The sequence below is a fragment of the Oncorhynchus clarkii genome, chromosome 13 (assembly GCF_045791955.1).
Source record: "Oncorhynchus clarkii lewisi isolate Uvic-CL-2024 chromosome 13, UVic_Ocla_1.0, whole genome shotgun sequence".
In the NCBI taxonomy this organism is placed as follows: Eukaryota; Metazoa; Chordata; class Actinopteri; order Salmoniformes; family Salmonidae; genus Oncorhynchus; species Oncorhynchus clarkii.
The window spans coordinates 64,656,930-64,671,563 of record NC_092159.1 but is presented as its reverse complement, the minus strand read 5'-3'; the positions used below and the strand labels follow the sequence as shown (position 1 = coordinate 64,671,563).

Sequence of the window (14,634 nt, the reverse complement as noted above, 5' to 3'; positions counted from 1 at the left end):
TCCTCATCCCCCCTCTCCGTCTCTCCTGTCTCCTCCTCATCCCCCCTCTCCGTCTCTCCTGTCTCCTCCTCATCACCCCTCTCCGTCTCTCCTGTCCCCTCCTCATCCCCCCTCTCCGTCTCTCCTGTCTCCTCCTCATCCCCCCTCTCCGTCTCTCCTGTCCCCTCCTCATCCCCCTCTCCGTCTCTCCTGTCCCCTCCTCATCCCCCCTCTCCGTCTCTCCTGTCCCCTCTCTGTCTCTCCTGTCCCCTCTCCGTCTCTCCTGTCTCCTCCTCATCCCCCCTCTCCGTCTCCCCCGTTCCCTCCTCATCCCCCCTCTCGGTCTCTCCTGTCCACTCCTCATCCCCCCTCTCCGTCTCTCCTCTCCCCTCCTCATCCCCCCTCTCCGTCTCTCCTGTCCCCTCCTCATCCCCCCTCTCCGTCTCTCCTGTACCCTCCTCATCCCCCCTCTCCATCTCTCCTGCCCCTCCTCATCCCCCCTCTCCGTCTCTCCTCGCCCCTCTCCGTCTCTCCCGTCCCCTCCTCATCCCCCCTCTCCGTCTCTCCTCTCTGTCCAGCCGGTGGAGTTGACTGATATCCTGGAGATCAGTAACATCGTGTTCACCTGCATGTTCCTCCTGGAGATGATGTTCAAGCTGCTGGCCTTCGGTCTCTTCGGCTATATCAAGAACCCCTACAACATCTTCGACGGTATCATCGTCATCATCAGGTGGGTGTGAGGAAGATCTCTCCTGCAGTGTGTGTGTGTGTGTGTGTGTGTGTGTGTTACAGTAAAGTGTGTGTGTCGTGTGTTCCAGTGTTTGGGAGATCGTTGGGCAGGCGGACGGCGGTCTGTCTGTCCTGCGTACCTTCCGTCTGCTGCGGGTCCTGAAGCTGGTCAGGTTCCTGCCCGCCCTGCGCAGACAGCTGGTGGTTCTGATGAAGACTATGGACAACGTAGCCACCTTCTGTACACTGCTCATGCTCTTCATCTTCACCTTCAGGTACTGTCTCACACACAGATACACACTGTTACGTACGCCTCTTGGAGGAGGGAACGCAACTCCCCGTGGAGGGAAAATAAATATGTGATGGTAGGTGAGGGGGGAAAGACGACAGAGAGAAATACCGTTTACAGGGAACGTATTCTTCCTAAACACGGTGAAGTCGGGGGAAAGGGGCTGGACGGAACCAAAGCAAAGAAAGTAACAATTAAAGAGTCTCCTCTCATACCTATACCTGCTTTCCCACTACCTACCTAACTAGCACCGCCTGGCGCGATAACCAACATACAGGGGGGTGGTCCTCCCAGGTCTTACCTAACTAGCACCGCCTGGTGCGCTAACCAACATACAGGGGGGTGGTCCACCCCGGTCTTACCTAACTAGCACCGCCTGGCGCACTAACCAACATACAGGGGGGTGGTCCACCCAGGTCTTACCTAACTAGCACCGCCTGGCGCACTAACCAACATACAGGGGGGTGGTCCACCCAGGTCTTACCTAACTAGCACCGCCTGGCGCGCTAACCAACATAACAATTAAAGAGTCTCCTCTCATACCTATACCTGCTTTCCCACTACTTACCTAACTAGCACCGCCTGGCGCGCTAACCAACATAACAATTAAAGAGTCTCCTCTCATACCTATACCTGCTTTCCCACTACTTACCTAACTAGCACCGCCTGGCGCACTAACCAACATACAGGGGGGTGGTCCACCCAGGTCTTACCTAGCTAGCACCACCAGGTGGGGGGGGGGGGGGACAAGCTGTATCCTCCTCCAGGGATCAGAGCTTCTATCTGTAATGAGGCCGACCAATCAGCTACTTTAGGAATCCAGGAAGTCATTTCCTGAAAAACACACACACACACACACATGTACACATACCCTGATGATAAATGCTTAACCTCTCTCTCTCTCTGTGTGTGTGTGTGCGTGTGTGTGTGTCTCTGTGTGTGTGTGTGTGTGTGTGTGTGTGTGTGTGTGTGTGTGTGTGTGTGTGTGTGTGTGTGTGTGTGTGTGTGTGTGTGTGTGTGTGTGTGTGTGTGTGCGTGCGCGCGTGTGTGTGTGTGTGCAGTATCCTAGGCATGCACCTGTTTGGGTGTAAATTTAATCAGCAGATGGAGAACGGAGACACCATCCCAGACCGCAAGAACTTTGACTCGCTACTCTGGGCCATCGTTACTGTGTTCCAGGTCAGACCTGCCTGTGTCTGTGCGTCCCTGTGTCTGTGTTTTTGTCTGTGTGTCCCTGTGTCTGTGTTTTTGTCTGTCTGTCCCTGTGTCTGTGTGTCTTTGCGTCCCTGTGTCTGTGTGTCCCTGTGTCTGTGTGTCCCTGTTTCTGTGTGTCCCTGTGTCTGTGTGTCCCTGTGTTTTTGTCTGTGTGTCCCTGTGTCTGTGTTTTTGTCTGTGTGTCCCTGTGTCTGTGTGTCCCTGTGTCTGTGTGTCCCTGTGTCTGTGTGTGTGTGTCTGTGTGTCCCTGTGTCTGTGTGTGTGTCTGTGTGTGTGTCTGTGTGTCCCTGTGTCTGTGTGTGTCTGTGTGTCCCTGTGTGCTTACGTGTGTTTAACAGTAATCAGGTCCCGTATCCACAAAGTGTCTCAACCTAGAGGTGCTGATCTAGGATCTGTCCCTATAATATGATCCATTCTGATCTGTCCATATAATCTAATTCATTCTGATCTAGGATCTGCCCGTGTAATCTGATCCATTCTGATCTAGGATCTGTCTGTATAATCTGATCCATTCTGATCGGGGATCTGTCTGTATAATCTGATTAATTCTGATCTAGGATCTGTCCGTATAATCTGATTAGTTCTGATCTGAAAGGCCAAACTGATCCTAGAGGCTTTGTGGATTCCCCTGTTCGGTTCATAGGTCAAAAACTGAAGGCCCTGCCAGTACCCCCAACCTCCCTCTCTTTCACTCCCTCCTTCTCTCCTTCCCTCCCTCAAGCTATCTCTTCCTCTCTCGCTCCCTTCCTTCCATCTTTCTCTCTCCATCCCTCCCTCTCCCACCCTCTCTCTCTCTGTCCCCCTTTCCCTCTCTCTCTCTCCTTCATTCCCTCCCTCTCTCATCCCTCCTCTCTCTCTCACTTTCTTTCTCTCTTTCTCTCTCTCTCTCTCTCGCTCATCCCTCCTCTCTCTCTCTCTCTCTCTCTCTCCCTCATTCCCTCCCTCTCTCATCCCTCTCTCTCTCTCTCTCTCTCTCTCTCCCTCATTCCCTCCACCTCTCCTCTTCTCTCTCATCCCTCTCTCCTCTCTCTCCTCCTCTCTTTCCTCTCTCCTCTCTCCTCTCTCTCCTCTCTCCTCTCTCATCCCTCTCTCTCCTCTCTCTCTCTGTCAATAGATCCTGACTCAGGAGGACTGGAATGTGGTCCTGTATAACGGCATGGCCTCCACCTCTCCTCTCTCATCCCTCTCTCTCTCCTCTCTCTCCTCTCTCCTCTCTCCTCTCCTCTCTCCTCTCTCTCTCCTCTCTCTCCTCTCTCTCTCTGTCAATAGATCCTGACTCAGGAGGACTGGAATGTGGTCCTGTATAACGGCATGGCCTCCACCTCTCCTCTCTCATCCCTCTCTCTCTCCTCTCTCTCCTCTCTCCTCTCTCCTCTCCTCTCTCCTCTCTCTCTCCTCTCTCTCTCTGTCAATAGATCCTGACTCAGGAGGACTGGAATGTGGTCCTGTATAACGGCATGGCCTCCACCTCTCCTCTCGCTGCTCTCTACTTTGTGGCTCTGATGACATTTGGGAACTACGTCCTCTTCAACCTGCTGGTGGCCATCTTGGTGGAGGGCTTCCAGGCTGAGGTAAGAGTTTGACAAGGTTTTACAGGGTTCTACAAGGTTCTACAGGGTTCTACGGGATTCTACAGGGTTCTACGGGATTATATAGAGTCCAACCAGTTTCAACAGAGTCCAACAGGGTTCTACAGGGTTTTCCAGGGTTCTATGGAAAAAATAGAGTCCAACCAGTTTTAAAAGAGTCCAACAGGGTTCTACAGGGTTCTACGGGACTCTATAGAGTCCATCCAGTTTCAACAGAGTCCAACAGGGTTCTACAGGGTTCTACATGGTTCTACGTGATTCTATAGATTGCAATCAGTTTCAACAGAGTTCTACAGGGTTCTAGAGTCCAACAGGGTTTTACAAGGTTCTACTGGGTATCACTGGTTTCTACCGGGTTCTACAGAGTCCAACATGGTTCTACAAGGTTCTACGGGGTTCTACATAGTCCAACATGGTTCTACGTGTTCTAATTGGTTCTAGAGCGTTCTAGAGGGTTCTGCAGAGTTCATCAGGGTTTTAAAGGGTTCTATCGGGTTTATAGGGTTCTTACAAAGTTCTAGAGGGTTCTACAGGGTTCTAACTCTCCTGTGACCTACTGTGTTTTGTCACCAACAACCGATAAAGGAGGGAGTTTTGTACAGGGCTTTCAGACCATGATTCTCTGTCTGTCTGTCTGTCTGTCTGTCTGTCTGTCTGTCTGTCTGTCTGTCTGCCTGCCTGCCTGCCTGCCTGCCTGCCTGCCTGCCTGCCTGCCTGTCTGTCTGTCTGTCTGTCTGTCTGTCAGGGTGATGCCAACCGGGCGGACTCTGACGATGACAAGAGGTCTGATGACGATGGAGAGGAGGAGAAGAAGGAGAATGTTGGAGAGCTGAAAGACACAGGTGGGTTAACAGAGACGTAGATAGACATGATGATGATGATAATGGGGAGGAAGAGGAGAATGTTGGAGAGCTGAAAGACACAGGTGGGTTAACAGAGACGTAGATAGACATGATGATGATGATGATGGGGAGGAAGAGGAGAAGGTTGGAGAGTTGAAAGACACAGGTGGGTTAACAGAGACGTAGATAGACATGATGATGATGATGATGATGATGATGATGGGGAGGAAGAGGAGAAGGTTGGAAAGCTGAAAGACAGGTGGGTTAACAGAGACGTAGAGAGACATGATGGTGGTGATGATGGTGATGGTGGTGATGGTGATGATGATGGTGATGGTGGTGATGGTGATGATGATGGTGATGATGATGGTGGTGATGGTGATGGTGGTGGTGATGATGGTGATGATGATGGTGGTGATGGTGATGGTGGTGGTGGTGATGATGATGATGGTGGTGATGATGGTGATGATGATGATGATGGTGGTGATGATGGTGGTAATGGTGATGATGGTGGTGGTGATGGTGATGGTGGTGGTGGTGATGATGATGATGGTGGTGATGATGGTGATGATGATGATGATGGTGGTGATGATGGTGGTAATGGTGATGATGGTGGTGGTGATGATGGTGATGATGGTGATGATGATGATGATGATGATGGTGGTAATGGTGGTGATGGTGGTGATGATGATGATGGCGATGATGATGTCGCTCTTCCCACAGAGCTGAAGATGTATTCTCTGATGATGACGGCCAACGGTCACGCGGACCGCAACACTCTGGCCCCTCCAATAACCATCACGCGCACGGCGGCGACGCCCAAGAGCTCATTGGGCCCCGAGTCCGTTCTGGGGGAGGGGCTCGTGTGTTCAGACTTCGGCGATTCTCGTCGCTGCAGCGCTGCTGCTTCCATAGACCCCTCGGCCTACGACCAGCGCTCTCTGGTGAGTCACCTTTTAACCCCTGACCTCTGACCTCCATGACCTGTTGTTTTTAAATTATCTCTCAGTCTGACCAATAAGGTTCTATTTTTCTTCAAAGGGTTCTGGTCTTGATGATGAGTACATTTCTAACTTAGTATTTATGTTTTTTTAAATATTTACCCCTCCCTCCACCACCCTCCAGTCCAGCCCCGGCCAGCACTCGCCCCTCCCTCCCAGAGGTCAGGGTTCAGTCAGTGGGTGGGGCAGCAGGAGGTCAAGTTGGAACAGCCTCAACCGCGCCTCCAGCCTCAAACGCAGCAAAACCAGCGGAGAGAGAGAGAGTCTGCTCTCAGGGGAGGGAGGAGGGGAGGAGGAAGAGGGGGCCTTAGAGCTGCTACAGGTGTCCTCTCTGGGCCCGTCTGTAACAGGGGAGTACGGGGACTGTAACGGGAGGAGTCTTCATCACATGACCTATGACCCCAACAAGGACCTTTCACCTGACGATGACATGGAGGAGGACGTGAGTCCCTGGATCTCTGTCTCTCTCGGTTTCTCTCTCTCGGTTTCTCTCTCTCTCTCTCTCTCTCTCTATCTCTCTCTCTCCATTTCTCTCACTCTCCCCTCTATCTCCTCTCCCTCTCACTCTCCTTCTGTTCTCCCTCTCTCTCTCCTTCTTTTCTCCCTCTCTCTCTCCTTCTGTTCTCCCTCCCTCGCTCTCTCTCCTTCTCTTCTTGTTGTGTTTGTTTATAGAGTCCTACAGGGAGGCTAATTGTTCCCCTGTAATTGATTGGCCACGGCAGAAATTGTTTTCTCATTGGGTAGAGCAAGACCCCTGTGTGTTTGTGTAGTGTGTGTGTAGTGTGTGTGTATGCCAAAGGTGTGATGTCCCCTCTGCAGTAACAGGGTGATTATATCAGTGTAGTAGGAGAGAGCGCAGCCTCTCTGTATCTCTCCTCTATCAGGGAGAAAGAGAGCAGCCTCTCTGTAACTCTCCTCTATCAGGGAGAGAGAGAGCAGCCTCTCTGTATCTCTCCTCTATCAGGGAGAGAGAGAGCAGCCTCTCTGTATCTCTCCTCTATCAGGGAGAGAGAGAGCAGCCTCTCTGCAATTCTCCTCTATCAGGGAGAGAGAGCAGGCTCTCTGTATCTCTCCTCTATCAGAGAGAGAGAGCAGCCTCTATTTAATTATCCTCTATCAGGGAGAGAGAGCAGCCTCTCTGTAACTCTCCTCTATCAAGGAGAGAGAGCAGCCTCTCTTTAATTCTCCTCTATCAGGGAGAGAGAGCAGCCTCTCTGTATCTCTCCTTTATCAGGGAGGGAGAGAGAGCAGCCTCTGTATCTCTCCTCTATCAGGGAGAGAGAGCAGCCTCTCTATAACTCTCCTCTATCAAGGAGAGAGAGCAGCCTCTCTGTATCCCTCCTCTATCAGGGAGAGAGCAGCCTCTCTATCAGGGAGGGAGAGAGAGCAACATCTGTATCTCTCTATCTGGGAGAGAGAGCAGCCTCTCTTTAAGACTCCTCTATCAGGGAGAGAGAGCAGCCTCTCTGTATCTCTCCTCTATCAGGGAGAGAGAGCAACATCTGTATCTCTCTATCTGGGAGAGAGAGCAGCCTCTCTTTAAGACTCCTCTATCAGGGAGAGAGAGCAGCCTCTCTGTATCTCTCCTCTATCAGGGAGAGAGAGCAGCCTCTCTGTATCTCTCCTCTATCAGGGAGAGAGAGCAGCCTCTCTGTAACTCTCCTCTATCAGGGAGAGAGAGCAGCCTCTCTGTACCTCTCCTCTATCAGGGAGAGAGAGCAGCTTTTCTGTATCTCTCCTCTATCAGGGAGAGAGAGCAGCCTCTCTGTAACTCTCCTCTATCAGGGAGAGAGAGCAGCCTCTCTATAACTCTCATCTATCAGGGGGTTACACCAGTCCAACTCTCTCCCCGACCCCCACCAGTCCAACTCTCTCCTCGACCCCCACCAGTCCAACTCTCTCCCCGACCCCCACCAGTCCAACTCTCTCCTCGACCCCCACCAGTCCAACTCTCTCTTCGACCCCCACCAGTCCAACTCTCTCCTCGACCCCCACCAGTCCAACTCTCTCCTCGACCCCCACCAGTCCAACTCTCTCCCCGACCCCCACCAGTCCAACTCTCTCCTCGACCCCCACCAGTCCAACTCTCTCCTCGACCCCCACCAGTCCAACTCTCTCCTCGACCCCCACCAGTCCAACTCTCTCCTCGACCCCCACCAGTCCAACTCTCTCCTCGACCCCCACCAGTCCAACTCTCTCTTCGACCCCCACCAGTCCAACTGTCTCCTCGACCCCCACCAGTCCAACTCTCTCCTCGACCCCCACCAGTCCAACTCTCTCCTCGACCCCCACCAGTCCAACTCTCTCCTCGACCCCCACCAGTCCAACTCTCTCCTCGACCCCCACCAGTCCAACTCTCTCCTCGACCCCCACCAGTCCAACTCTCTCCTCGACCCCCACCAGTCCAACTCTCTCCTCGACCCCCACCAGTCCAACTCTCTCTTCGACCCCCACCAGTCCAACTGTCTCTTCGACCCCCACCAGTCCAACTGTCTCCTCGACCCCCACCAGTCCAGTCAAAACACAGTAGTTTAGTTTAGTTTTCTATTAAGATAAACAGCAGATACCTTCCCCGCTACTTCAGTTAACTGAGGAGTAGCCATTTTCTGTTCTGCTTGCTTGCTTTTTTACAACTCGGTTGGAATGAGTTCAACACGCGTTCTGTTCAACTCTCCCGTGTTGATCCAGCCAGCCTTTTCAGAAGCTTTGCCTTCACACAGTCTGTCCGCCCGCTCTGTGGTGTCGAGCGCGGTCCTAAATTCAGCCGGCTGAAAACCTCCAAACAGCCTACCCAGACTGCTCTAGGGCGTCCGCATGGTCCTAAAGCACACCGATGCCGTTTTTGGTGTCACGGTGCAATGATAAAACTGTGTGTGGGGGGGACAAAAATTACCCCCCTCCATCATCATCCCCAGTGAAAGTTGTGCCCCTGGTGAGCAGTTTGGGTTGACGTAACAGTGGAGAGTTGGTTGTTAGCAGTTTGTACTGACTTAGTTGCTGACTGTGTTTTCCCCTGCTGACTGTGTTCTCCAACCCTGCTCACCGAGAACTGAGCACTTTGTTGATGGCGTGTTTCCCAGAATGCATTAGTCTTCCAGTCTGACGGGACAAGCGAGAGTTGTTGTTCCCTGCTGCTAGAGAATGAATGTTCTGCACCGTCATGGAAACACACATCCAAACTTAGAGACTGACGATGTAGAGGAAGGAGTGTGTGTAATGCTGACCTCTGTCCTCTGTAGAACCTGTGGTTCCGGGTCAGGAGAACGCTGCAGAGCCACAAGCCACGCTGGTGTAGAGAACATGAAGACTGGAACCTCTACCTGTTCTCCCCTCAGAACTCGTGAGTCACACAAATACACACACACACATGTACACGTACACGCACACACACACACACATACTTGTTGTCTCACCTTCTCATAAATACTGTATCTTCCTCCTCTGTGCTGATTTCTCCCTCCCTCCCTCCCTCCCTCCCTCCCTCCCTCCCTCCCACCTCTCTCCCCTCCCTCACCCCTCCCCCTCTTCCCCCTCCCTCCCTCACCCACCCTCTCCCCCTCACCCCATCCCCTCTCTCCCCCTCCTCAACCCCTCCCCCCTCTTTCCCCTCCCTCACCCCATCCCCTTCCCCCTCTCCTCTCCTCCCCTCCCTCCCCCCACTCCACTCCCTCATCCCATCCACCTCCCCCTCCCCCCTCTTTCTCCCTCCCTCACCTCACCCCCCCATTGCCTCCCTCCCTCCCTCCTCCTCCCTCCCTCACCTCACCCCCCCCCCCCCTCCCCTCCCTCCTCTAGGTTCCGTGTGTGGGCTAAGGGGATGATCTCTCATAAGATGTTTGATCACGTGGTCCTCCTCTTCATCTTCCTCAACTGTATCACCATCGCTCTGGAGAGGCCCGGCATTCTGCCTCACAGCACCGTAAGACACTAGGGCTGGTGTTATACCCTATTTTACTATATACCAGTATTGATGCATTTAACTTTACCTTCTAGAACCCTATTTATACTTTACCTTCTAGAACCCTAGTTATACTTTACCTTCTAGAACCCTATTTATACTTTACCTTCTAGAACCCTATTTATACTTTACCTTCTAGAACCCTATTTATACTTTACCTTCTAGAACCCTATTTTTACTTTACCTTCTAGAACCCTATTTATACTTTACCTTCTAGAACCCTATTTTACTTTACCTTCTAGAACCCTATTTTTACTTTACCTTCTAGAACCCTATTTTTACTTTACCTTCTAGAACCCTGTTTTTGACTTTACCTTCTAGAACCCTATTTATACTTTACCTTCTAGAACCCTATTTCAATGTGGTTGGTTAGGCTTCATTATTAATGCCATTTCAGACTTGAAGTCGATACAACAACTATGATAGCTGAGGTTCATAGACTGGTATGAATATTAGTTCAGAACCTAACGTTTTAGTGAATGCTTTCGGCTAGCTAGATTTTTTTACATCCACTGTTTCCCAAGACGACAGCCTGGTTTACTGGTTTTCTCAGGAGTCCCTAAAACATTAAATGTCATACTGTACTCATTTCGTAACACCCGCTAGCTGGCTGGCTAATGTTAGCCAGTCAGTTAACTTGCTAAATCACGATTTTCGTAAATTAACTTTATGACAAAAATTGATGCCCAATCATTAATTAACATATTCCTCTCCATTGTAAATGTTTTGCTTGACTCGTTGTGACGTTATAATTACTTAAATTTGTTTCCACCGTAATGTTTTGTCGGACATCTTTGTTGAAGAAAGTCACCAGGGAGCGGTGGCTCGCGTCAAATTCATCATTGGAACCACTCAATATGATTGGTTATATAAAAACCTTGGGACCAAAATGCATAATGAGTGATCTAACTCCCCCTGGTGGTGGTCTGGAGCCGTGATGCTGGGTAACCTCTAACTCCCCCTGGTGGTGGTCTGGAGCCGTGATGCTGGGTACCTCTAACTCCCCCTGGTGGTGGTCTGGAGCCGTGATGCTGGATACCTCTAACTCCCCCTGGTGGTGGTCTGGAGAAATGAAGCCGTGATGCTGGGTACCTCTAACTCCCCCTGGTGGTGGTCTGGAGCCGTGATGCTGGGTACCTCTAACTCCCCCTTGTGGTGGTCTGGAGAAATTAATCCGTGATGCTGGGTACCTCTAACTCCATCTGGTGGTGGTCTGGAGCCGTAATGCTGGGTACCTCTAACTCCCCCTGGTGGTGGTCTGGAGCCGTGATGCTGGGTACCTCTAACTCCCCCTGGTGGTGGTCTGGAGCCGTGACTCTGGGTACCGCTAACTCCCCCTGGTGGTGGTCTGGAGCCTTGACTCTGGGTACCTCTAACTCCCCCATGGTGGTGGTCTGGAGCCGTGACGCTGGGTACCTCTAACTCCCCCCCGGTGGTGGTCTGGAGCCGTGATGCTGGGTACCTCTAAGTCCCTCGGTGTAAACTCGCCAACTTCTAAAGGAGGAACCACTGTAGCTAAACACATTGTTTCATAAATCAGAGCGAAATAGGTGAAACATGAATATGTTAGCTAGCTGGCTAGTTACATGAGGTAAGAAAACATGGAATGTTTAAATCTAATTAGTGTCCCCTTGGAAACATTGACCACCACTTTCGTTCCTACCCTGTCAATAATTCCTCCCTTGGCTTAGTCATTCTTTGTCATGTCAAACAACAATGTATTTAAGGTGCCGCCCACTATATTATAATTTGAATAATCATTCTATTTTCATAATTCCAACAATTCACCAATTAATTCACCAATTAACTATCTCTGCCTTGACATCTTTTTCATACCGGATGACAACAAGGCAAGTCTGTTGGGTTGTCAGTGTTTGACATGAAGGAAACAATATCACAGGGCCCCTTTTTTTTTACAGATGGCCAGAAACTTGTTCTTCCCCCCCGATCACACTTGTAGACGATGTCGTCGTGGCGACGTCGGCTAGCTAAGCTCGTACATCATCTGGTCTAACGGTCATCTGAACAACTAAGCTCGTACATCGTCTGGTCTAACGGTCGTCTGGCGTTGGAACTACGTGTGTGTAGGTCGTCAAATCAAAACCACTACTTTGATATAAAGTCGTTTTCTTTTGTTTTTTTAACGAAAAGAAAACGTGTCAGTTTGTCACCTTCAAGAGGTTGGAGAAATAACTTGTTCAACTATTTAAGATATTTAGCTTCAATCCGAGGTTGTTCCTTTTAGATTAGGAGAAAATTAACAACTAATGAAAGATTTTCTTTTCACTTCTCTCGTTGACTTCCTGAACCCCGGCTAATCATTCCCAGATGTCTTGCGATGTCTCTCCTACTCTCCCTCCAGGAGAGAGTGTTTCTGAGTGTCTCCAACTAGAAACTCTCTGCTCTAATATACTGTCTCTCCTACTCTCCCTCCAGGAGAGAGTGTTTCTGAGTGTCTCCAACTAGAAACCCTCTGCTCTAATATACTGTCTCTCCTACTCTCCCTCCAGGAGAGAGTGTTTCTGAGTGTCTCCAACTAGAAACCCTCTGCTCTAATATACTGTCTCTCCTACTCTCCCTCCAGGAGAGAGTGTTTCTGAGTGTCTCCAACTAGAAACTCTCTCCTCTAATATACTGTCTCTCCTACTCTCCCTCCAGGAGAGAGTGTTTCTGAGTGTCTCCAACTAGAAACTCTCTGCTCTAATATACTGTCTCTCCTACTCTCCCTCCCTCCAGGAGAGAGTGTTTCTGAGTGTCTCCAACTAGAAACTCTCTGCTCTAATATACTGTCTCTCCTACTCTCCCTCCCTCCAGGAGAGAGTGTTTCTGAGTGTCTCCAACTAGAAACTCTCTGCTCTAATATACTGTCTCTCCTACTCTCCCTCCAGGAGAGAGTGTTTCTGAGTGTCTCCAACTAGAAACTCTCTGCTCTAATATACTGTCTCTCCTACTCTCCCTCCAGGAGAGAGTGTTTCTGAGTGTCTCCAACTAGAAACTCTCTGCTCTAATATACTGTCTCTCCTACTCTCCCTCCAGGAGAGAGTGTTTCTGAGTGTCTCCAACTAGAAACTCTCTGCTCTAATATACTGTCTCTCCTACTCTCCCTCCCTCCAGGAGAGAGTGTTTCTGAGTGTCTCCAACTAGAAACTCTCTGCTCTAATATACTGTCTCTCCTACTCTCCCTCCAGGAGAGAGTGTTTCTGAGTGTCTCCAACTAGAAACTCTCTGCTCTAATATACTGTCTCTCCTACTCTCCCTCCAGGAGAGAGTGTTTCTGAGTGTCTCCAACTAGAAACTCTCTGCTCTAATATACTGTCTCTCCTACTCTCCCTCCCTCCAGGAGAGAGTGTTTCTGAGTGTCTCCAACTAGAAACTCTCTGCTCTAATATACTGTCTCTCCTACTCTCCCTCCAGGAGAGAGTGTTTCTGAGTGTCTCCAACTAGAAACTCTCTGCTCTAATATACTGTCTCTCCTACTCTCCCTCCCTCCAGGAGAGAGTGTTTCTGAGTGTCTCCAACTAGAAACTCTCTGCTCTAATATACTGTCTCTCCTACTCTCCCTCCAGGAGAGAGTGTTTCTGAGTGTCTCCAACTAGAAACTCTCTGCTCTAATATACTGTCTCTCCTAACCTCCCTCCAGGAGAGAGTGTTTCTGAGTGTCTCCAACTAGAAACTCTCTGCTCTAATATACTGTCTCTCCTACTCTCCCTCCCTCCAGGAGAGAGTGTTTCTGAGTGTCTCCAACTAGAAACTCTCTGCTCTAATATACTGTCTCTCCTACTCTCCCTCCCTCCAGGAGAGAGTGTTTCTGAGTGTCTCCAACTAGAAACTCTCTGCTCTAATATACTGTCTCTCCTACTCTCCCTCCCTCCAGGAGAGAGTGTTTCTGAGTGTCTCCAACTAGAAACTCTCTGCTCTAATATACTGTCTCTCCTACTCTCCCTCCAGGAGAGAGTGTTTCTGAGTGTCTCCAACTACGTGTTCACTGTCATCTTCCTGGCTGAGATGACTGTCAAGGTAATACTCTGTTTCAGTTTGTTGTCTGTTTCAGCCTGTTGTCTGTTTCAGTCTGTTGCCTTTCTCAGTTGGTTGTCTGTTTCAGTCTGTTGTCTGTTTCAGCCTGTTGCCTGTTTCAGTCTGTTGTCTGTTTCAGCCTGTTGCCTGTTTCAGTCTGTTGCCTTTCTCAGTTGGCTGTCTGTTTCAGTCTGATCTCTATTTCAGTCTGATCTCTGTCTCAGTCTGTTGTCTGTTTGAGTTTGTGGTCTGTTTCAGTCTCATGTTTCAGTCTGCTGACTCAGTCGGTTGTCTTTTGTCTGTTTCTGTCTGCTGTCTGTTTCAGTCTGATCTCTGTTTCTGTCTGCTGTCTGTTTCAGTCTGCTGTCTGTTTCAGTCTGCTGTCTGTTTCAGTCTGTTGTCTGTTTCAGTCTGCTGTCTGTTTGTCTGATCTCTGTTTCAGTCTGATTTCTGTTTCAGTCTGTTGTCTGTTTCAGTCTGATCTCTGTTTCAGTCTGATCTCTGTTTCAGTCTGTTGTCAGTCCTGGAGTTATTGTCTTCTTAATGTTGTGTCTATAGATTGTAGCGTTGGGGTTCTGCTGGGGTAAACAGAGCTACCTGAAGAGCAGCTGGAATGTTCTGGATGGGATCCTGGTGTTTGTCTCTCTGGTGGACATCCTTGTTTCTCTGGCCTTGACTGGAGGGAACCGCATCCTGGGAATCCTCAGAGTACTACGACTGCTACGCACACTAAGACCTCTCAGGTAGGACCACACTATGACGACACTACAACCACACTACGACCTCTCAGGTAGGACCACACTATGACCACACTACAACCACACTACGACCTCTCAGGTAGGACCACACTACGACCTCTCAGGTAGGACCACACTACGACCTCTCAGGTAGGACCACACTACGACCACACTACGATCTCTCAGGTAGGACCACACTACGACCTCTCAGGTAGGACCACACTACAACCACACTACGACCTCTCAGGTAGGACCACACTCCAACCACACTACGACCTCTC

The 14,634-nt window shown here is 50.2% G+C and overlaps 1 protein-coding gene across 1 annotated transcript in view; it reads left to right on the top strand.

The window, feature by feature from the left end:
* Positions 1-14,634, top strand: part of LOC139365258 (voltage-dependent T-type calcium channel subunit alpha-1H-like) — a 102,666-nt gene that overhangs the window by 42,492 nt on the left and 45,540 nt on the right. The window contains exons 12-22 of the mRNA XM_071102764.1: positions 558-709; positions 798-983; positions 2,059-2,176; positions 3,628-3,783; positions 4,547-4,643; positions 5,367-5,587; positions 5,769-6,086; positions 8,884-8,984; positions 9,440-9,563; positions 13,551-13,619; positions 14,175-14,359. Coding sequence (XP_070958865.1) covers positions 558-709; positions 798-983; positions 2,059-2,176; positions 3,628-3,783; positions 4,547-4,643; positions 5,367-5,587; positions 5,769-6,086; positions 8,884-8,984; positions 9,440-9,563; positions 13,551-13,619; positions 14,175-14,359 — 1,727 coding nt within the window. The remainder of the gene's footprint in view (positions 1-557; positions 710-797; positions 984-2,058; positions 2,177-3,627; positions 3,784-4,546; positions 4,644-5,366; positions 5,588-5,768; positions 6,087-8,883; positions 8,985-9,439; positions 9,564-13,550; positions 13,620-14,174; positions 14,360-14,634) is intronic.